At 36.7% G+C, this 25,695-nt stretch overlaps 1 protein-coding gene across 1 annotated transcript in view; it reads left to right on the forward strand.

Moving 5' to 3' along the window:
• The window catches only part of LOC150082531 (solute carrier family 12 member 4-like), a 208,503-nt gene that overhangs the window by 164,232 nt on the left and 18,576 nt on the right, over positions 1-25,695 (forward strand). Inside the window, exons 20-21 of the mRNA XM_090378670.1 lie at positions 1,551-1,667; positions 21,459-21,548. Of these exons, the coding sequence (XP_090234796.1) occupies positions 1,551-1,667; positions 21,459-21,548 (207 nt within the window). The remainder of the gene's footprint in view (positions 1-1,550; positions 1,668-21,458; positions 21,549-25,695) is intronic.

Consider the following 25,695-nt stretch of genomic DNA (forward strand, 5'->3'; position numbering starts at 1 on the left):
ATACCAATTAATTCAAATTTAGCGACACTCCCCTTGATGGCACCAGGTCCAAATTACATGAACTATCACTATAAATGGAGGCAAAAACCAGCCACTTGACCAACAGGTTGAAACTAAAATAAAATAAAAAAATAATAAAAAAACTGACCACTGTGCCCATCTCATCAGAAGGCTGTAAGGACAACAGTAGCTGGGTGGGGAATTACTGCATAACTGAACATTAACCAAATCAATGCATCACTGATCTGATACATCGACCTGCCACTGCAATAGATTTGAAAAATGGCAGCCCTTATGCAGTGAAATGCATTCACAAGGCAACACCAAACTACTGACACAGAATAACAGTTAAATAACAGTACATCCAAAAGATATTGAACTACAGATCAGCTTTTCCACTCACTACTAAGCATGTAACATAAAAAAAAAAAAAAAAACTTAAACTAAAACAAGTAATAAAGAAAAGACAAATGAAAAAAAAAAAAAAAAGAAAGAAAGAAAATCTGTATAGCATTAATATTAATAATTATTAATACTAATGCATTAATAGCATTATTTAAAACTAATATTAATATTTATTAATATTAATGTATTAATAGCTATTCATAACCTTAATATATATTATATATATATAATAACATAAAATAAACATATCTAACTTTCTATATAGAAAACATCAACCATTTGACAAGTACTATATTTGTTTACACAAAGCAAAAATAATAACAAAAAGGTTGGCACAGAGTCCATCTGATTCTTATATATAATTCTGAGAAAACAAGAATATGAAACTTCCAAAACTACTCAAGACTGCATATGTATGAGTATGAAGGTATAAAGAGTAACAATCTTGAACTGATAATTAATGTGCGATAGATATTTCACTGAGGGGTCTGTCAGACCAGGGTCCATCCCTGCCAGGTTAAACATTACCAAATCGACTGTTGATAAGGTTTTGGGAAATTAGAAGACTGAAGTTGATCATCCAGTGAAGAAATTACAACAGGTAGGCACAAAATCCTAGTTGACAGTGGCCGGTAGACCCTGCAGAAACTATAGTAAGATAGTAAGATTATTCTACTGTTAGAAACACTTTCTTTGTAGATCCAAAAGAGCAACAGGTAATCCTGTAAGCACTTGTGTAACCCATAGGGAGCTGCATGTCATGAAGTTCTTCAGGCTTATGTGCTGCAGCACATAATATCACTTGATTATAAAATCTAGTGCCAGCTAACATGGTATCAGGAGCATTGAAGCTGAACTGTGGATCAATCAAAAATGGTATTATGGAGTCACTATCTCAACTCAGTGGAGTACCTATGTGTAGGATGAATTAGAAAGCCCAGTGCTCCCCATCTGTATTACTGGATCTTGCTGCCAATTTGAAGGAATATCATACCATATGCTTGTCTCTCAGTTTAATAATTTACAAATTAACAAAACAAATTAAATTATTTAATATAAAATTAATTTTTATATTCTAACAGCTTAAACCAGTCATGAAATTCATTGATATATCTAATTTTTGAGTATTCTTTTCTTTGCCACAGATACAATACGTAGTGTTTCAGCAAGTAAAAATGCTTTACTTGTACCTAAAAATATTCAGGCATATCCAAGTAATGTACAAAAGGTCTCAGGAAATATTGATGTTTGGTGGATTGTCCGTATCCTTTTTTGTACTTTAAGATATTATAGCTTTAGTTTAATCATTGTACTGACAGAAGAATGAATGTGTGTTGCAGTTTTCATATCATGTGATTTACCACTGCATGTGACAAAAAATGAAAGAACAAAATTTAAGGGTCTCTTCTTCCATGAATTTCAAATCATACCTAGAAGTTTGGTGATGGGTAATACATTACACAAATTTAATTTTCTACACAAATAACAGAACAGTTTCACCCCTGCTATTAATTTTCTTCTGAACAGCTTTTAGCATTAGCATTAGTACAGGCATATGATGCAAGAAAGAAAGCTTATGCAGCATCAGCAAAAAAAAAAAAAAAAAACCCTCCCATTTCACCGCTCCATTCGTTCCAAAAGCCTGTCCGGCTCTGCCTTAAATTTATTTAGTCTATCAACCGACAACAAAAGATGAAAGTCTGTTCCACCAGTCAACTACCCGCTGGATAAAGGCAAATTTCTGCACATCTATTCTACAACTGTCTTTCCTCAATTTGAATCTATGCCCCCTCAGGTTCTTATTTTTGAGCAAGAGGAAGAATCCCATCAGCATTCATCTTTCTCAACCCATTCAAGGCCTTATAAACCTCAATCAGATCACCTTGCAGGTGCCTACTCTCCAGGCACTGCAATTTGCAGAACTTAAGCCTTTCTTGGTAAGAGTACCCCTTTGTCTCCCTCACCAATCTTGTTGCCCTTCTTTGTGCTTGTTCTAGCATCTCTACATCCTTCCCAAAATGAAGACTCCAGACCTGTACACAGTACTCTAGGTGACCTGACCATTGCTAGTAGAACAGGATAATCATCTCCCTGTCCCTGCTGGCAAAATACTTATATATCATTGACAAGACTCCATGACCTGTCCTGGCATTCCTCAGCAAACTTCATATTTGATTGCACAATTACCCCACCCCAGGCCTTTTTCACTTTCCAATTCCCTGAGTGTAGTACCACACAGTTGGTATGTTTCTCTTGGGTTACTGCTACCCATATGCAGTTTAGCATTTGTCAATGTTAAACTTCAGTTGCCAATTCTCACCCCTTTTGCCCAACTTATCTAGATCCAGTTGGAATAGCATATTGTCTTTACTGTCGTTAACAACCTACCAACCTTTGTATAATCTGCAAACGTGGACATTAATCCTGATATACCTTCATCAATATCATTGATGAATACACAAAACAACAATGGCCCAGCACCGAACCCTGGGGAACTCCACTAATAACATTTATCCATGAAGAGTAGTGTCCATTGATTACCACTCTCTGTCATCTCTCACTCAACCATCCTTTTTTCCATTGTAGCAACTTACCCTTAATGCCATACTTCTCCAATTTGTACAGCAGTCTTCCATGTGCAACAGTATCAAAAGATTTCCTGAAATCCAAGTATATGATATCAAAATTATTTTTGGCTTTCAGTTCCTTTGTGACCACATCATAGTATCCAATCAAATTGGTCAGACAAGACCTGCCTTTAACAAACCCATTCTGTGTCTTAACTATTACTGCAGTCTTGTCTAGATGATCCTGCAATGCTTCTTTAACCAGTGACTCCATTATTTTCCCCCTTTTGCACATTTGCACACCTCCAGTCCATGAGGACCTCCCCTGAAACCAAGGAAGCTGTCATAATTATGGCTAAGGGTTTGCTTGCTTATTTACTTTGCTGCCTCCTTTAATAGAACTGGATAGATCCCACCCACCCCAAATGCCTTCCTTATGTTTACCTTCAACAATTTCTCCTCTACTTTGCTCTCAGTTATTATAAAATTACTTAGCTCCCTGTTAGAGTTTGATAAACTTCTGGAATTCCCTTCATTGAATAACTCCTTATGTGTGAATGTAGATTCAAAATACTCATTCAGTCTATCAGCTATGTGAGCTTGATCATCAGTAGTCAGCCCATCTATGTTAGGTGCAGAAGTTTGCCTTTAGCCAGCAGGTAGTTGATTGGTGGAACAGACTTCCATCGTTTGTTGTGGAAGTTTGATAGCCTAAATAAATATAAGGCTCAGCTGGACAGGTATTTGGAACGAACGGAGGGGTGAAATGGGAGCTGTTTTTTTTTAATTTTTTTTTTTTTTGGCTGATGCTGCATAGGCTTGCTTTCTTGCATCATATGCCTCTACTAATGCTAATGCTGATGCTAAAGTGGTCCTATCTGATTCATCCCTTTCCTTCTAGAGTTTACATAAGTAAAGAACTTTTTTCTATTTTTCTTTGCATCCTTTGCCAAAGATTTCTCGTAATCTGTTTTCACCTACTTAACCTCCTTTGTGACTTGATTACGACTAGCTTATATCTGCCATAGGCTTCTGTGTTACCTGATAGTATATATGCATGCCATACATTTTTCTTTTCTGCCACGAGCCTCATTAATTCATCTGACATCCATTTAGGCCTAAACCTTAAACAGTATTTCTGAGATGGAATGAAAAGTCTAGTAGTTTCCCATTTAGAATTCAACATTGGTAACATCATCAGTTGATCCCACTGTACAGAATTGAAAAACTGTCTGAGACCCCTGTAGTCATCTTTATGAAAGCAAAAGCTCTTCCCTTTAGCCTTGTTGATGGTATTTACATCTTGAAGCAACCCCAGGGGCTCACATATGGTGAGTATGGGCTTGGCAAACCCAGCGTCCTGAGCTGGATATCATCATTCTTCTCTTTCTTGGTGACTCTCTCTCTCTCTCTCTCTCTCTCTCTCTCTCTCTCTCTCTCAGGGTAACTTGGGAATTTCTTTTGACTGATGCAGCATAAGCCTCAGGCTGCATATGGATAATAATAAAAAGTAATTCTCACATCAATACATTGTGATCACTGTCACCCAGTTGTTCCTTTATCTGCAAATTCTTAATGCACGAATAATCACTGCTGATAATCAGATCAAGAGTATTACTTCCTCTGGTTGCCTCTTGAACATGTTGCTGTAGAAAACAGTAATCCAGTAAATCCACAAAAGTCTTGCTAGTGTGTGAGTGACCAACCCACAAGTTCCAGTCAATATCTGGAAAGTTAAAATTTCCCATTATAAGACATTCTGATTTACTGGCCCATTCTATTTCTCTGCACAATTGCTCATTATACTCATCAGATTCATTAGGCCTTTAATACACACCTACTCTCACCAAACAGACTCAAAATTGTCCACCAACATCAATTGGATGCACTTCCTTAGATTTTATGTATGTCTTAACTAACAGCATAACCCCTCCTCCCTTCCTGTCCTGTCTATCCTTTCTGTACACATTGTACTCTCCAAATTCCAATTCTGCACTGCTTTTGTCTGTGTGACACCACATCTCTGATATCCCTACAATATCTGCCTTTGATGTCTTGATTAGCACCGCTTTGAACCCTATACAAAAACTAAATCTTTGCTACCATATAAAATTATCTTGCACTAAGAAGAGTAATCCCCTTAAACTCTCACTAAAAATCCTTGACTCTATTAAAAAAAAAAAGAGTAATTAATGAATTAATTACCCTTTCACTATATTTAGTGCTCTCATACATAATTCTCTTTCACCACTCCACTCCATTTCTGTTACATTTTAATACCAATTAGTATTGGTATTAAAATAACAGAATGATGCAAGGAAGGAAAGCATATGTAGCATCTGAAGGTGACAAGTGCTTCAATGTCATGGAGTCCACTCTTGTTTTGAAGATGCCATGAGATGCATAAATCTCTCACTAATAATAATATGATCCAGAAAATCTATTCAGATGGTTGCTTGAATCAAATGAGAAGGTATAAACTAATGGTCCTCAACCTTTTTTTGCATAAAAATGACCACAGTCAAATGTGTGTCTAGGTCATAAACAACCTTGGGATCAAAATAGTGAAACTGAATACACCTGAGAGAAATCTGTGGTCAGTTCATACCTTCAAACAGAAATGTGAACTTACTTGTATATATTAACCTAATCACCAAGTTGAGAAAATTAAAAAAAAAAAAAAAAAACCCATTCTGTTTATACTGCTGCACGACCACTAGGTCAGAGGAGTTCCAAACAAATCATTTTGGCAATGAATACTATTGTTCATCATATTTAGCAATCATGTAGACTTGAACCGCTGAAATGCATATGCTTCTACACTCTTAGTGATAGTAATAGAGGCATGTGATGCAAGAAAGCAAGCGTATGTGCTTATGTAGCATCAGCCAAAAAAAAAAAAAAAAAACAGTTTCACACAACTATTCCCTCTAAAGGTTTGTCCAGTTCATCCTTGAATTTATTTAAGCTATCAACTTCCACAATGACAGATGGAAGTTTGTTCCAGCAATTAATCATCTGCTGGCTAAAGGCAAATTTCCACACATCTATTCTACAACTGTCTTTCCTCAATTTGAATTTATGCCTCCTCACATTCGTAATCTGAGGAAGTGGAAGAATCCCATCAGAATTCAGAATATTCAACCCATTCAAGGCCTTATATACCTCAATCAGATCACCTCCCAGGTACCTAATCTCCAGCCATGGCAATTTGCAGAACTTAAGTCTTTTTTGGTAAGAGGACCCTTTCTCTCCCCTCACCAATCTTGTTGCCCTTCTCTGTACATTCTCAAGCAAATCTACATCCTTCCTAAAATGAGGCCTTCAGACCTGTATGCAGTACTCAAGGCGTGGCCTGACCTGACCAATGTGTTATACAAAGGGATAATTACCTCCTTTTCTTTGCTAAATTCCTACATATTATTAACAATATGCCATGACCTGCTCTGACTGCCTGTTAACTTCATATCTGACTGCACAATCTCTCCCAGGTCTTTTTCATTTTCTACCACCCTAAGTGTAGTACCACATAGTTCATATGTTCCTGTGGGGTTACTTCTACCCATATGCAGTACTTTGCATTTGTCAATGTTAAACTTCAGTTGCCACTTCTCAGCCCATCTACCCAAATTTTCTAGATTCTATTGCAGTAGCACACTGCCATTACTGTCATTAACAATCCTGCTAACCTTTGTAACATCTGCAAACTTCGATACTAAGCCTGATATATCTTCATCAATATCATTGATAAATATACAAAACAACAGTGGGCCCAACACCAAACCCCGTGAGACTCCATTAATAACATTAGTCCAAAAAAAATAAATATAGTGCAAACGCAACAGAAATACATAGCTATATCTGAATAAATCAGAATATTAGTAAAACGTCATAGTTTTAAGTTATATCTCATATTGTGAATACCTTCACAACGAGTTGCTATGATATTGTACTACTTCAAATAAGTAATGCTTCACCTAAGGAGAAGACTAATGTTACTTATTCTCAGATGGATACCACCACCTAGACGGCACCGTTTTCAGGACTATTTGGCCCTTCTTCGGTGGGTGGGTAGGTAGTCATTGCATCACTCGGGTAAACCACCCACTGAAGAAGGGCCAAATAGCCCTGAAACAGCACCAAGGGGAGCCTGATGATGTCCGGAGTTTCCAAGAATAGGTAACAGCAGTCTTCCCCCACTGAGAAGTGTTGCCTATTCGAGGAGTTTGAGGTTTTGAGTGGTGTGAGTTGAAGGAGTTACTGTCCCTTTCATTCTTCTACACTGTTTCTTTTCCTCTTCCACTCCTACTATTACTTTCCCTCTACTTTTTTGCTTTTCTAAGTCTAATAGGGACAAGTGGATAGTCGAGTTATTATCCACACATATACAAAATAGCCCTAAAATGGCACCAGGAGGAGCCTGATGATGTCCGGAGTTTCCAAGAATAGGTAACAACAGCCTTCTCCAATGGGGAAGTGTTGCCTATTCGAAGAGTTTGAGTTTTTGAGTGGTGTGAGTTGAAGGAGTTACTGTCCCTTTCATTCTTCTACACCGTTTCTTTTCCTCTTCCACTCCTACTATTACTTTCCCTCTACCTTTTTGCTTTTCTAAGTCTAATAGAGACACTGGATAGTCAAGTTATTATCCCACACAAATACAAAATAGCCCTGAAACGGTGCCTTCTAGGTGGTGTCCATCTGAGAATAAGTAACATTAGTCTTCTCCTTAGGTGAAGCGTTACTTATTCAAAGTAGTGCAATATCATGGCAACTCATGAAGGTATTCACAATATGAGATATAACTTAAGACGATGCTGTTTTACTAATATTCTGATTTATTCAGATATAGCTATGTATTTCTGATGCGTTTGCACTATATTTATATATAGTCTAGACTCTTCCATAGCTTGAGGCTCATGCCCTAAACTCTTTAGAGTCTAACATTAGTCCATGAAGAGAAGCATCCATTGATTACCACTCTCTGTCTTCTCCCACTCAACCAACCTTTTATCCATTGTAGCAACTTACCCTTAATACCATACTGCTCCAATTTGTACAGTAATCTTCCATGTGCAACATTGTCAATAGCTTTCCTGAAATCCATGTATATGATATCAAAATTATTTTTAGCATCTAGTTCCTTTGTAACCACATCATAGTATCCAATCAAATTTGTCAGACAAGACTTTCCCTTAGCAAACCCATGCTGTGTCTGAATTATTGCTGCAGCCTTGTCTAAATGATCCTGCAATGCATCTTTAACCAGTAACTCCATTATTTTACCTGGAACACAAGTTAAACTAACTGGTCTGTAATTACTCGTGTCACCATTAGCTCCCCCTTTGTGAATTGGGGATACATTCGCACATCTCTAGTTCGTGGGGACTTCCCCTGAGTCCAAGAATGCTCTCATAATTATGGCTAAGGATTTGCTTAGTTCCTTTGTTGCCTCCTTTAATATAACTGAATACATCCTGTTACAGTTTGATAAACATCTGGTGTTTTCCTCCCTTAACTCCTCGTGTGAATGTAGATGCAAAATACTCATTTAGTTTTCCAGCTCAGAGCAGAATCATCAACAGTTGAACCATCGATATCAAGTGGTCTGATTTGATTCATCCCCTTCCTTTTAGAGTTTATTAAGTAAAGAAGTCCTTGCTGTTGTTCTTAGCATCCTTTGCCAAAGATTTCTCATAATCTGCCTTCACTTGCCTAATCTCTTTTGTGACTTAATTACAGACTAGCTTATATCTGCCATAGGCTTCTGTGTCACCTGATAATTTACATCTATCCCATGCATTTTTCTTCTACACTACGAGTCTCATTAGTTCATCTGACATCCATTTAGACATTGAACAATATTTCTTAATTGATATACAAAGCCTAATAGCTTCCACGATTAATTCCTTGAATGCTTCCCATTTATAATTCATCTTTGGTAACATCATCAGTTGATCTCACAATATAGAATTTAAAAACTGTCTGAGACCACTGTAGTCACCGTTATGAAAGCAAAAGCCCTTCCCTTTAGCCTTGATGGTATTTACATCTTTAAGTAATTCCCACATCAATACATTGTGATCACTGTCGCCCAGTGGTTCCTTTATCTGCGAATTCTTAATACACGAATAATCACTGCTGATAACCAGATCAAGAGTATTACCCTCTCTGGTTGCCTCTCGAACATGCTGCCGCGGAAAACAATCATCCAATAAATCCACAAAAGTCTTGCTAGTGTGCGAGTGACCAATCCACAAGTTCCAGTCAATATTTGAGAAGTTAAAAATTCCCTATTACAAGACATTCTGATTTACTGGCCCACTCTATTTCTCTGTGCAATTGTTTGTTGTACTCATTCGAGTCATTAGGCCTATAACACACTCTTACTCTTATTTTTGCTTTCCCATTGCTTATGTCACACCAAACTGACTGAACATTGCACTGTCCATCTATGTCAACTGGATGCATTTCCTTTGGTTTTGTTTTTCTTAATTAACAGCATAATCCCTCCTCCTTTCCTATCCTGTCTATCCTTTCTGTACACATTGTACTCCCCAAATTCCAATTCTACATTCCTAATATCTGTGTAACACCACGTCTCTGATATCCCAACAATATCCACCTTTGATGTCTTGACCAGCACTACCAAATCATCAAATTTATTTACTATACTTCTAGCATTGGTGTACATGCACTTATTCTTAGTTACCCTAACTCAGCCCATGTATTTATTTGTTTCATGATGACTGCCATCAACCTCTGCCAGGGGCAAAGGTTGATGACGTTGTAGTGCGGATATCATCTTTTAAGGGCACAAAAGGTGATATAGTTGTACACGTTGGCACTAATGATATCAAGAGTAGGAGACCGGCAGAATTACTTAACAAGTACAGGTCACTGTTGAAAAAAAGCCGTGAATTAGGGTTGAATTTGAAAGTGTCTGCAATTCTGCCCAGACACGATAGGAGAGAGTATATGATGAGAGCCTTGTTGATCAATTTGGCCCTGGAAAGATTGTGCAAGGCTCAAGGGGGTAGAATTTTTTTTCAGCCTGGACTGTACTTGTTAACAGGAGAGACTGCTTCTACAGGGATGGGATACACTTAAATAGAAAGGGTGCAAGAATATTTGCTGATGCTATCGAGGTAGTGTTAGGTGGGTCGGAAAACTGCTAGCTTGGGGGGATACAAAGACTAATTGACTAACAGTAGCCACTAGCAGAGGTGAAAGTGATTCTTGCACTGCTTCTATTGGAATGAGCAGTTCTCCCCAGAGTCACAGCACTCCTGCCACTTTATGCCTGTTGCTTTGCTGCTCTAGTCTGGAGCATGATATTGAAAAAAAATTAATAAGATCGATAAATTTAATTAATTAATTATCAATGGTACACTATCTAATAGAATCCTAAAAATGCAGTGATATGTATTATGCTATCTAATTTTATGTTATAGCTACCTGTTTACCACAATTAAAAATTTGAATTCACTACCACTCTCTACCAGAGGATATTAGTAAATCCATATTCATAGCTCTGCCAAAGAATTGATGTGAACTACATCGCACCATTAGCTTAATGAGTAATATTACTAAAATTCTTCTAAGAATAATATTGATGAGGATAAGGAATAAAATAAGGCCAAAGATAGAAGGAGAATGATGTGGATTTATGCAAAATACTGGAACAAGAAATGCTATCTTCATGATAAGGATAATGTCGGAGAGGGCTATTGAAATGCAGAGACTGTTTATGTGTTTCATTGATCTTACGAAGGCATTCAACAGGGTGAAACGTGAAGAACTCTTCAACATTCTAAATTGTTTTGACATAGACAGGAATGATATAAGGATACTCAGGAACTTATACTGGGAACAAAAAGCCAGCCTGAGAATTGGAAAAGACAGGGGTGAGAACATAAAAATTCAGAGGGGAGTAAGACAGGGCTGTGTTTGCTCTCCAGACCTATTCAACTTCTACAGCAAGGAAATTATGAGAGGAACACGTGAAATTGGAGGATTCGCATTTGGTGGACAGAATGTAAACAATATCAGATATGCAGACGATATCGCTCTCATTGCCGAGACATAAGAAGAACTACAGGAACTACTAGACAAAGTAGTGGAACAAACTAGAAGGAAAGACTTAACAATAAACATTAAAAAAACAGAGTGCATAGTTTTCAGCAAAAAGAAAATTGTGCCCAAATGCATACTGAAAATAGGGAACAAATTGTAGAGAAATACAATTATCTAGGGAGTTGTGTTACACAAGATGGATGATCAGATAATGAAATCAAAAGATGGACTGGTATGGCCAAGGCCATTTCAGAAACTGGGCAACATACTAAAAGATAGGAAATTGTCATTGAAAACAAAAAACAGAATTTTGAACTGTTATGTTATACCTGTCCTTATGTACGGTAGTGAATGCTGGACAATCTCCTGAGAAATGGCAAAATGTTTGGAGGCAACAGAAATGTGGTTCTATAGACGGATGCTCAGAATATCCTGGACTGAACATACCACGAATGTAGAGGTACTACAAAGAGCAGGAATGCAAAGATCAGTACTGAGGAACATAAGAGAAAAGCAGCTGAAATTTTTTGGGCACATCACGAGGAAGGAAGGTTTGGAGGAGATCATCATGGCAGGCAAGGTTAATGGAAAGCGAAGCAGAGGAAGACAACGAATAAACTATATTAGTAGTCTGACCAATTGGATGAATGTATGGAGTCTAGACCTACTGAGAACAGCAAAAGATCGAGAGCTGTGGAAGACCATGATCACCAACATCCTTAACGGACATGGTACATAGAGAGAGACCACTCTCTATATGAAAACAATGACTGCAAGATTCGAACGAAACAATGGTTTTACGTATATTGAGTAGTAACCTACAAAAACTCTTTATCTAAATTAAAAATAAAAATAACCAGCATAACTAGAACTATAAGGCTACTTATAAAGTACAATATAATATAACAATTAAGTAAATAAAAATGGCAAACACTTGTTGCGTTTTTTTTGGAGCCTGTAATTCACAGCTATAATTTTTAAAGAGAGTCAGCGCACTCTTGTGCTTGACTACTTGGCTACATTAAGCCTAGTATGAGAAATACTTTGATAAGCTTTAATATGAATCGGAATCAATGCACTGAAATCTCAAAACACATAATTTATAGTATTAAGAAGAAAAAACAATCAAAAGCTTTCTCTTTTTGTTGAACACAACTCTAGTGTACTTTACTTTTAATAATGAAATAACTTTCTTTTACTTTAGATAACGAACAATAAAATATTTGACCATCAGTTACTGAACACTAATTTTTTGTCTTTGAATCTGAGGTCTATTGTAGGTCCTTTTTAAAGAGGGTTGGATTGGTTGAACTTTTTTTAATGTGTAACTTTATATTGTTACAATGTGTAATTTTGCAGTAGCCTATTTTATCTGAGGGGACTGAGAGTCACACAAAATTAGTTAAAAGCCTGCATGCTGGCTTCTTGTTGAGACCCTTTCCCCTTTAAACTGAAACCAATATGTGGATAAACTAGATGGATTGATTGGACAGTTTGAAGAATTTATCATAAGCTTTTACACATAGACAGTTTCATGAAGTGGTGTATTTAAAAGGTCAAGTTTGATTGCAATTACTTGAATTTTTAGGCATATCTCCTTATGAATAAGAGCTTCAATGCAGATAATTGTCTTCTATTACAAATAAATATGGTTTCTATACTCATAAAAATTATCTTTTCTCACTTAAAACCATTGCATCATACTATACTTGTTTTCTGTTCGTTATATGCTCACCATATGCTGTAACAAATTGGTAGTGAAATTTTTCTGAGTGCATGCCATTTGGCATGCTAAAACCAAATGATGTTTCCCATCCTCAGTATTGACCATATATGGCATCAAAGATCAACTATCATTGATCTTTGATGCCATGTTTATACTACTCTCACATACATATGAATACATTCAGAGTACTCTACCAGCTATTACCACACATACTATCACTCCTCTATCGCATAAAATAAAAAAAATGTTTTCTGCTGTGTGAGTAGTCATTTCCTGATACCTATTTATCTCTTACTTTTTGGCACTTCCCTCATAAATACAATGCAATAGAAGCATTCCTTTGATACTTTTAGTAATGGAAATGATTTTTAGACATTAGTTGTCTGATAAGTGTACTTTTAATGAAGGCTTTTAAAAAATTATAGAATTGATCCAAAATCATATATACCAAATGATAAATTAAGTCATTTGCATGCTGAGTTCAATTCCATTCCATCTGAGAAAGGAGGAGAGAACAAATATCTAATCTCAGATCAAAGCATTTATATACTATAATGTTTTGCCAAGTGATTCTTCTGTGATAGATAGCACCTCTCATTGTATTAAGCCTCCTTACTTGTTTATAGTTTTTCAGGAATATGTTTAGTACACTTCTTAACAATAGTGGTAAAATCTATCTCACATTAACTAGAAATTGGTTTACCCATATATTTCATGAAATTATTTCTGTTTATTGAGTGGATATGTAGTTAAAATTTATGGGTAAACGATGGTGTAAATACACCATGGTTTACCCATAAATTTAACTACATAAGTAGTGTAATGGCATCGTTGATTATATCTCACATTGTGGCTACCTTTACAATGAGATATTGCACTACTTCGAATAAATAATGCTTCTCTAGTAGAGGAGACTACTGTTATTTATTCTCAGTGGGCACCAACACCTAGACATGTTTCGGAGCTTGTTGGCTCACTCATCGTTGGGCGGGTAGGTACACCGATAATGCAAACATGCCATCATGGTTGTGAAGTTAATTCCGCAATATGAAAGATGCCAGATGGTGAAGATAATGATAATATTTTGAAGACTAAATGGCACAAAGCATGTGTCATGGGTTGAAATTAACTATATAATATCGGTGTAAATACACCATAGTTTACCCACAAATTTAACTACATAAGTAGTGTAACGGCTTCATTTTATTATATCTCATATTGTGGCTACCTTCACAATGAAATACCAGGTATGGCAGTACTTCAAATAAATAACGCTTCTCTAGTAGAGGAGACTACTGTTATTTATTCTCGTGGGCATCACTACCCAGATGTGTTTCAGAGCTTGTTGGCTCACTCATCGGTAGGCAGGCAGGCACCCTGATAATGCAGACATGCCATCACGGTTGCAAAGTTAATGACTGAGCCAACAAGCTCTGAAACGCGTCTGTGTGGTGGTGCCCACTGAGAATAAATAACAGTAGTCTCCTCTACTAGAGAAGCATTATTTATTTGAAGTAGTGCAATACCTGGTATCTCATTGTGAAGGCAGCCACAATATGAGATATAATCAAATGATGTCATTGCACTACACTATTTATGTATTTAAATTTATGGGTAAACTATGGTGTATTTATGCCAGTATTATATAGTTCATTTCAACCCATAACACATTATGCCTTGTGCATTTAGCCTTCAAAATATTATTGTTATCTTCACCATTTGGCATCTCTCATATTGTGGAATTAACTTCGTAACCGTGATGGCATGTCTGCATTATCAGGGTACCTGCCCGCCCACCGATGAGTGAGCCAACAAGCTCCAAAACGCATCTGGGTGGTGGTGCCCACGAGAATAAATAACAGTAGTCTCCTCTACTAGAGAAGCGTTATTTATTCGAAGTACTGCCATACCTGGTATTTCATTGTGAAGGTAGCCACAATATGAGATATAATAAAATGAAGCCGTTACACTACTTATGTAGATAAATTTATGGGTAAACTGTGGTGTATTTACGCTGATATTATATAGTTAATTTCAACCCATAACACATTATGCCATGTCATTTAGTCTTCAAAATACTCCATTATTATATACTAACTTACTAAGTATTGTACGTACTCTTTAATGTGGACACCATTTCAGTAATTAGTAATGCAGCTTCACAATTTCAGTCTTGTCCATGTCATGGGGAGCTGATTGGTATATCTTACTGCATCTCTACAGACCTATTCCATTCATGCTCAGTCTATGCCCAGATTGTTATGGCCCTGCTAGGAGCAGTACTTCACAATGGCTAAATGTCATCCAGCATAGCACTCTGAGGACTGTGCTGGATACCTGGGAGCTTTTAGGATTTCTCCAATCCAAAGTCTTTATATAGAAGCACATGATTCCCCATTACACCTTTGTAGAAGAACATTACTGCTTCTCTACATTGCTAAGATCCAGAGTCTTTAAACCCCAGTTGGGAGTATCTGTATAATACTCAGTGAAATTCCTTCTATGATAGTAAGCTACACAAAGACTGACCTGCTTCTTTCTTTCTTTCTTTCTCTCTCTCTCTCTCTCTCTCTCTCTCTCAGGATTAAAGAGCTTGCTTGAACTTGGAATGTCAATTTAAGTAATGTTTTTTAGAATGCAGCTGTACCGATTCCACTGTGGATTTATGTTTTTGCATCTTAAATTCACTGGCGCATTATGGCCATAGTTGCCGATGCACCTAATAAATCCCGACAACAACTTAAATACAAACTTTCACTAGTGGAGGGAAGAATGTCATATCTCCCTGCAATATTAAACAGTTCCACTCAGTTCACACTACTCTAACTCCGGTGCTTGTAAAATATATGCTGATGGATTGAAAACTGATGGTATGGTAGGTACTGAGGCAGTTTTTTCTCATTTACAGTTACAGCCTCATTATTGGTAGAAGTGTCTTCACTGCTGAACTGTACTCCATCAAGTTAGCACTTAGTAAGATTATTGATCTTTCCATCTCACCTGCCATAATTTATACTGACTCTCTCAGTGCAGTCTCTGTCATAAGGAAGAATTTGTCATCCTACTTTTAAGTACATTCATTCTCAGTTACTCTCCTGCAGTGAGTTCAATCAGTCAATAACATTTTGCTGGATCCCCGGCCACTCTGGCATTCTGGTAAATGAAAGTGTTGCTCTTGCTGCTAAACACCCTCAACTCACTGTTTCACAATATCCTCAGGTTCTTTACACTGACTATAAACTTATCACTTGCTAAGCCTGTTATGATAACTGGCCTGGGAACCAGCCAGTTATTGCAACAAAGTTAGAAAAGTAATACCAACAATAAACTTTACCAGATAAAGCAAGATTCAAAGCTTGGCTCTTGGGCTTCCAGCAAAACAGGTGAGAGGAAGTGGTATTGGCAATGCTGAGAATTAGGTATACCCATCTCACATATCTCTTGCTATTATTAGGGGGAGACCCTCCCCACTGTTCATCCTAATACTCAACTTATGGTCCACCATTTACTGGTTGATTTTCCTCTATATTTAATCATCTGCTTGAGCGCTTTTCAGTCATTCTACAGGTCAAGCGGCACAGAGGATTTATCCCATTTCCTGAGAAATGATGCAAATATAGAAACTTTTACTCTGAAGCATGTTGGCTTGTTATAGAAACATATAATTCAATACATATATGCCGCTTGTTATAAACTATGAACAGACATAATTTGGTCAGTAGTTCTCATATTGTTAAACTCAGCAACAGCAGCAGCAGCAGCTTCACAATCATAATCAACTAGTCAGATTTTTCCAAATTCCTGGTCACGGAGAAATTATTGTAACAATTATGCAATTTGAAAGTAATTGATTGTTGGAACAAACTTATATCCGACATTGGGTAAATTGGTAATTTGAATATTTTTAAAGAAGGATTAGACAAATTATTCTTGTCTAAATTCTAATAAATTCTTGTTTTTCTAATACTTTTGATTTAAATTTAGTAGTATAACCTTATTTTGTGATTTACTGATTAACTTGGTGTATTTATTCTTTACTCGGCCTTGTAATTGCATAAAAGTATCGGTAAAGGTTTCCACGTGTTTCAACTCCGCTAACGTAAATTTCCCGCCATTGTGATACGATAGTTGTAGGCCGTAATAGATAGCGTTAGTTGAACTTCGTTAGCAGTTAAATTGTACGTTTAAATAAATACATATAACGACTTAGATTACAAACGTAATATAATTAATTATATTTAACATAATTAATAACATAACATAATTAATCATCATTAATTAATAAATTAATAGAATCATGACTCAGACCAGAGCAGCAAAGCAAAAGGCTCAAGCAAATGGAAGCGCTGTGGCTCAGAGCAGAACTGAGGGGGGCAGTTGTCCTCTGCCTCACAGCCTTATAAAATGCACTGTTTGCTTGATGTTTGCAGAGCAATCGGGTACGGGACATGATACTGCCAAGGGGGATGTCTTTGTGTGTGCGCGATGCAAGGAGTGTATCGACATCAGACAACAACTCGGCGTTCTTGTGGGCCTATATGAGAGGTTGAAGGACAGGGTGGATGCCCTCGAAGAAACTTAATTGAGGGGCCCATCAGGCTCTCAGCTGCCCACATCAACGCCAGAGCTTGCACTTGGGCATCGCGTGACACAGAGACAGCCCCCAAGGCAGAATGCGCTGGTCCCGAAGGAACTAGTAGTTGTTGGTGACTCTATTGTCAGGGAAACGGGGAACATGCTTTGTAAAAAAGATAGGTGGAACAGGACCAGGGTATGTCTGCCAGGGGCAAAGGTTGATGACGTTGTAGAGCGAATATCATCTTTTAAGGGCACAAAAGGTGATATAGTTGTACACGTTGGCACTAATAATATTAAGAGTAGGAGACCGGCAGAATTACTTAACAAGTACAGGTCACTGTTGAACAAAAGCCGAGAATTAGGGTTGAATTTGAAAGTGTCTGCAATTCTGCCCAGACACGATAGGAGGGAGTATATGATGAGAGCCTTGTCGATCAATTCGGCCCTGGAAAGATTGTGCAAGGCTCAAGGGGTAGAATTTTTTTCAACCTGGACTGTACTTGTTAACAGGAGAGATTGCTTCTACAGGGATGGGATACACTTAAATAGAAAGGGTGCAAGAATATTTGCTGATGCTATCGAGGCAGTGTTAGGTGGGTCGGAAAACTGCTAGCTTGGGGGGAGACAAAGACCAATAGATTGACAGTAGCCACTGGCAGAGGTGAAAGAGATTCTTGCACTGCTTCTATTAGAATGAGCAGAAGCCTGAAAAACAAGATGCATGGTATTTCACAGACTGCTGGGAGCCATTGCGGTACAAGTAAACACATGGGTTGTGTTCGGGTAGCTAAGAATAGAAACAGGTGCAGGTATACTTGCGTGTACACCAATGCTAGGAGTTTAGTAAATAAATTTGATGAATTTGAGGTATTGCTCAAAACATCAAAGGCAGATATTGTTGGGATAACAGAGACGTGGTGTCACACAGATATAAGGGATGCAGAACTGCAATTTGGGGAGTACAACGTCTACAGAAAGGATAGACAGGATAGGAAGGGGGGAGGGGTTATGCTATTAGTTAAGAAACACATAAAAACCAAGGAAGTGAAGCCGGTCACAATCGCTGGACAGTGCAGTGTTGAGTCAGTTTGGTGTGACATAAGCATTGGGAGATCAAAATTGAGAGTAGGAGTGTGCTATAGGCCTAATGACTCTGATGAGTATAATAAGGAACTGTACAGGGAAATAGAGTGGGCCAGTAAATCAGAGAGTCTTATAATGGGAGATTTTAATTTCCCAGATATTGACTGGAATTTGGGGGCTGGTTACTCACACACTAGCAGGGCTTTTGTGGATTTATTGGATGATTGTTTTCTACATCAGCATGTTCGGGAGGCAACTAGAGGGAGTAATACTCTTGATTTGATTATCAGCAGTGATTCTTCATGCATTAAGAATCTGCAGATAAATGAACCACTAGGTGGCAGTGATCACAGTGTGCTGAAGTGGGAGTTACTGAAAGAGGTAACTACCATTAGGGGTAAAGGGAAGGGTTATTGCTTCCGTAAAGGCGACTACGATGGACTGAGACAGTATTTAAATTCTATACAGTGGGACCAACTGATGATGTTACCAACAGCAAATTCAAAATGGGAAGCATTCAAAGAACTTATCTTGGAAGCTACTAGGCTTTACATACCAACTAAGAAATATTGTTCAAGGTTTAGGCCAAAATGGATGTCAGATGAACTAATGAGGCATATGGCAGAGAAGAAAAATGCATGGGATACTTACAAATTAACACATGACACAGAAGCCTATGATAGATACAAGTTGATATGCAACCAAGTTACAAAGGAGGTTAGGCAGGCGAAGGCAGATTACGAGAAATCCTTGGCAAGGGATGCAAAGAAAAACAGCAAAGAGTTCTTTACTTATGTAAACTCTAGAAGGAAGGGGATGAATCAGATTGGTCCACTTGATATTGATGGGTCAACTGTTGATGATCCTGCTCAGGTGGCTAACAAACTAAATGAATATTTTGCATCGACATTCACACATGAGGAGTTATTCAGCAAGGGGAATGCCAGAGGTGTATTCAACTCTAGCAGTAAGCTACAGAATCTTGAAATAACTGAGAGTAAAGTGGAGGAGAAACTGTTGAAGATAAACACAAGAAAGGCACCCGGGGTGGATGGGATCTATCCAGTCATATTAAAGGAGGCAGCAAAGGAAGTAAGCAAACCCTTAGCCATAATTATGAGAGCTTCCTTGGACTCAGGGGAGGTACCCATAGACTGGAAATGTGCAAATGTGACCCCAATTCACAAAGGAGGATCAAAGGCTGACACAAGTAATTATAGACCTGTGAGCTTAACTTCTGTTCCAGGAAAATTAATGGAGGCACTGGTTAAAGAAGCACTGCAGGATCATTTAGACAAGACTTCAGTTATAGCTCAGACACAGCATGGTTTTGTTAAGGGGAAGTCTTGCCTGACCAACTTGATTGGATACTATGATGCAGTCACAAAAGAACTGGATGCAGGGAATAACTTTGATATTATATACTTGGATCTTAGAAAGGCTTTTGATACTGTTGCACATGGAAGACTGCTACACAAATTGGAGCAGTGTGACATTGGAGGCAAATTGCTGCTATGGATAAAGGGGTGGTTGAGGGGGAGAAGACAGAGAGTGGTAATCAATGGACACTGCTCATCGTGGACTAATGTTATTAGTGGAGTCCCTCAGGGCTCAGTGTTGGGTCCACTATTGTTTTCTGTATTTATAAATGATATTGATGATGGTATATCAAGCTTAATGTCCAAGTTTGCAGATGATACAAAGGTTGGCAGGGTTGTCAAGGACACTACTGACACTATGCTGCTGCAACAGGATCTGGAAAGGTTGAGCAGATGGGCTGAGAGGTGGCAAATGAAGTTTAATATTGACAAATGTAAAGTACTACACATGGGAAACAGCAATCCCAGAGCAATGTATCAACTCTGTGGTACTACACTGACAGTGGTAGAGAATGAAAGGGACTTGGGGGTGATTGTGCAGGCAGATATGAAGTTCTCTGAGCAGTGCAGACGGGCTGCAAGAGTAGCTCATGGAGTATTGTCAATGATATACAGGAATTTTTCCAGCAGGGATAAGGAGGTGATTATTCCATTGTATAAGGCAATGGTCAGGCCACACCTAGAGTACTGTATACAGGTCTGGAGGCCTCATTTCAAGAAGGATGTAGAGCTGCTGGAACGAGTACAGAGAAGGGCAACAAGATTAGTGAATGGAACAAAGGGGTGCTCTTACGAAGAAAGGCTTAAGTTTTGCAAATTACAGTGTCTGGAGACTAGGCACCAGCGAGGTGATCTGATAGAGGTGTATAAAGCCTTGAATGGTTTAAGCATGCTCAATGCTGATGGGATTCTTCCTCTAGCTCAGAAAAATCACCTGAGAGGGCATAAATTCAAATTGAGGAAAGACAGATGTAGGATAGACGTGCGGAAATTTGCCTTTAGCCAGCGGGTGGTTGGTTGGTGGAACAGACTGCCATCCCTTGTGGTGGAGGTTGATAGCCTAAATAAGTTTAAGGCTCAGCTGGACAGGTATTTTGAACGAACAGAGGGGTGACGTGGAAGTGGGTTTTTTTTTTTTTTTTTTTTGGCTGATGCTGCATAAGCTTGCTTTCTTGCATCAAATGCCTCTACTAATGCTAATGCTATTAGAGGAAAGAGGCAGAATATAAATGATTAGGATGAGGTAAGTAGTGTTGTTGTTGTTTGATTTTTTTTTATTTTTTGCCAATGCTATATAAGCTTGCTTCTTTGTGTTTGCTACTAATAATAGTAATTTGATGATGATCTGTGTTGAATAGACATTGTTTATACTGATTTTAAAAGTATAAAAAAAATTGATATTGATTATTCTGTCACCGTTAATGAAAATCCTTTTTTTATTTCTCTTCTTCTCCTAAAGAAGAAAAGAGCATTATTATTATTTTTTTCTTCTTCTATACAAAAATGTATTTTATAAATACTTTCTATCTCTAAAAAAATTATATGACAAATATTAATTAAATATTCATTTTTTGCCAATTTATGATTTTTAGATGCTTTTCAGGATACATATGAAATTTACACATAAAATCCTTAACAGAATTTCAGATGATGGAGGTCTATTAATGCTGCTTCCTTTCCTTCTTCGACAGCATAAAACTTGGAAAAATTGTACACTTCGCATATTTACTGTAGCACGTATCCTTACAGTCGGCATTCATGGAAAATGTTTCTTTTTCTATTTAAAAGCAATTCATTTAATACTTAAAATTCATATAAAAATTCTATTAATAGATTCAGTTTGATGTACATATAGGATGATCTTCTGACTGCAGATACAGCTTCAGCATTAAAGATTAAATCCTATCTTATTGCAAAATATTTAATTACTATGTATTTTCACTTAAGAGAAATCATACAATTATAACATAGCATAGTATTTTTTTTTTAACCCTTTAATTATTTGTTACAGTTTTTCAGCATTAGCAGATGTGCTGAAGTGTGTGATAGGTTCCAAACTTTTAAGTTTTTAGTACATACATTATTTATGGATGTTTCTGATTGATCCCCACCCCTCAAGTTCATAATTGTATAAATATTAATATCAAAGCAAAATAAAATATAATCATAGCAGCAGTAGTTTTAATAAATATATATGATATATATTTAGTAAAATGATTAAAAAAATGAGCTTATCAAAAAGGTAACCTCTTATGTGTGCCAACTGAGAACATTTTTTTTTTTTTTTCTGTACATATACCATATTTGACCCATTCATTCTTTTAATCAGTGCATGGCAACAAACAATATCCAGTGCTTCAGCTACAATATATGGATAGTCGATGTGATATATGTGAAAAATAATAATAATTACTGGATTTCTATTTTCAGTATTTTAATAAAATTTGGGATGGCTTAACAAATCTTTATAAAAATTGCCAAATATAAAATTTCATGAAAATCTATCCACTGGGAGTCCAGTTATTATATGCAGATGGCATGACTGGCATGTTGAAGAAAGTATATGCTTATTTAATCAAAAGCAATATATTTTTTTTAAGTTAAAATTTTCGTAAGCCGACTGGCTAATTTTTTCATTCTAAATTTAGGAGCTTATATATCACAACTACTATTAAAGATATTTATTTGGTCCAGTGCATATTAAAGAATTTTTAATGATATAACTTGATTACAGAACCTGGTGTACCAACAGGTAAGAGTACTTTTACTGTCTTGCATATGCATTGCATTAGAAGCAGAGCTTGGAATTGGCTGTACTTTTACTGTCTTGCATATGCATTGCATTAGAAGCAGAGCTGGAATTGGCTGTAGGGCATTGGAACAGCATTTAAGTTGATTACACACACTCTAATAATGTCATTTACATACTTGATTATTAATTATTGATTATAAAAGATATTTATTAAATATCGTATTTAATAAATATATCTACTAACTCTTAACATATACCAGTACACATTCTAAAATATCTTTGAATACAGTCAGCTTTTAAAAATATTTTATTTCTGAATTAAAGATATGAGTAATTGGAGTAATTATTTATGATTGATTGAAGAAATTGAATAGCTAATTTAAGAAATAACAGCAGAGGCATCAGCTTTTTGTGTTTAATTAAAATTAAATTTTAATTTAATTTTAATTATACACAAAAAGGTGTTGTAATTAATGAATTTATTAAGTCATTAATTTTATGCATAATTAAATATAAATGCATGCAATTATGTACACACCTTTATATTTAATTATACACAAAAATGTGTATATGATGATTTCATGATAATAATCAGATTTGCATGAAAGATGTTGCTAATTTCATTATTAGCAACATCTTTCATTAGAATACATTTCTTTATAAACTTCTTGGTATGTAGTATTTTCAGAATAGACTCTTGTTGAAGTGTTGTCTTTGTGTGTTATCTTCAATCAAAACTTCAAGAAAGTGCATCATACAGTTGATCATGAGCTTATGATCATTGAGATTATAGATGTTTACGATTGATTTCCCTGGGTCAGATAGATAAATTCCCACTTTTTTGACTCTATGATTTGTTAATTGTCATTGAAATTACCAAATGAACTTAGCCTCCTCACAGTCAGCACAATAAATAGCATGGTTATGCTCCCCCCCCCCGCCCCTCTCTCTCTCTCACATAGACACGTGTGTGTACACACATGAGCATGCACTAAGTGTAAATCGTCTAGTTTGATTCCCTCACTGCGTTTTGTTTTGTTTTTTTTTTTTTAATCTACAGCCAAATTGTTCGGTGCTCTTGAAATTTTTGAATACCCTCACCTTCTGTGTAACACTTCATAACAATAGCTTTGATTCCCCTTCTCCATTATTGCTCCTGGTAAAAAAAAAATTTGGTGACATCCTCCATAGACCTGTTCATGACAATGAATCATGAACTGTTCATTGTCATGAACAATTCATGATTGTTATACAGTGTAATGAACTTGTCTTCCTGCTAGGAAGTACACTAGGATGATAATTTACATATCAATGCAGATTTGTATCCTTGATCTGATATGCTGCTTCTTTATGAGAACTAAATCAGATACTATACTTGATCTGATGCCTTGCTTTTTTATGAGAACTTTAAGGCTATCCATAGGTTTACCTATGGATAGCCTTAAAGCACTCATTAAGATGATACGACAAGTCGTGTTCACTGATGTTTTATTCTAAAAATCAAAAATCAGTGAACACAACTTATAATAGTGTGAAGAAAAAAAAATATTCAGCGCCATTAGGGCTTAGAGTACCGAGATTCTGGGAACCCGGTCATTTTTTTCCTATATTAAAATCCCGGTATTAATACAAAAATACCGGTTTTCTGTACTAATTTAAAAAAATAATTATCCATGTGTAAAAAAATAATTATCTTTATGTGAATAAAGGTTATAAAATAATTATCATTTTATAACCTTTATTCACATAAAGGTTATAAAATCGACAACAATAAATCATTAATACTGCTGAATTTGCAAATGAGGGATTGTCATACACAGTACAAATGCAACGGAAACCTGAAAATGTCATGAAACTGTAAGATATAAAATCTTACAAATATATTTCTCCTAGTGAGTATAGTATGTGTGGAAGTAAAGCATTTAAGGAATAACAAAAACATCATTATGGAAATATTTCCATTAGTGGCAGTAGGCCTGGTAGTGCAATTAAGGAATATGGTGAACAATGGTAAGGCAGGTGTGGAAAGGTTAAAATTAAAAGCTTCTGAACAATAGTTTAATCCCTCTATTACACTGCTACTTGAGGATGTGACACTTAGTGCATTTTGGGAAAGGGTGTCGGTATGGAGCATTTCAAAGGTATTGTGAACAGGTGATTTAGAGGTAAAAGATGAAAGTGTTTCGTTGTGTGGGAAAAATATTCTGTTTTTCCCACCAAAGGAAGAAGAGTGAGTTTAAAGAATAACACCGTGATTGGGTCAGGTTTAATTAGATAGGGGGAGAAATGTAAATGTGTGCAAACCCCAGAGGGGTTTGCACATAAGTTTGTATATATAAAAAGTAGTACAAGGGACAGTTGTAACTTGCAATCAATGAGAAGGAAATAAATAAGGTGCTCGCATCAAAAGAGGAGTTTGTAGTTGTTGTTCGGAGGGGTTGCAGACTTCCAATTGTAGTTCTGGGCTCAGTTCGGGTCCATTTCTGGGAGTGTCCAGTTATATAGTGAAGGGTACTGCCAGGAATGTTCCTGTGCTAGAAGTTAATCCAGAAGTTGAATAACAAGCCAGTCAGATAGCGCCTTGGCTTCTACTACTGCTGTGGTAATTTCCTTCAGTATTAACAGAGAACTGTTCTCGAAATCCCGAAATAAGACAGTACTGGAAGAACTATACAGCAGAGATGCAGAGTTCAACTGAGAGAGAGAGAGAGACAGACATTACCGCACTCCTTGGAAGGAACCCGCACAAAGGAATCCCACCGTGAAAGAGAAGGAAGGCAAGTCTTCTGAAGTATGTTGTTTTGGAAATGGTACTTAGATTAAGTGTGAGATTATTTTAGAGTAAGATTGAAGTTGAAGAAACACGAGAAATAAGGAAATGTTTAGTATTGAGTTGGTTTATTGGTTGAAGTTGAAAAAAAAATTGATATTGCTAAATTAAGAGAGATTACATGAAATTGTTAGCATTAAGTTAGCAATTTATGGATTGCTGTTGTGAAGAGAGAACTGATATTGCTGATTAAGAGAAATATGAGGAAATGATTAAGATTGAATTAGTTTAGTGTTTGCAGCTGTAGAGAGAGTTGAGATTGTTAATTGAGAGAAATTTTATGGAAATGATAGCGTGTATTA

The sequence above is a fragment of the Mastigoproctus giganteus genome, chromosome 7 (genome assembly GCF_048544385.1).
Source record: "Mastigoproctus giganteus isolate SK-2022 chromosome 7, ASM4854438v1, whole genome shotgun sequence".
In the NCBI taxonomy this organism is placed as follows: domain Eukaryota; kingdom Metazoa; phylum Arthropoda; class Arachnida; order Uropygi; family Thelyphonidae; genus Mastigoproctus; species Mastigoproctus giganteus.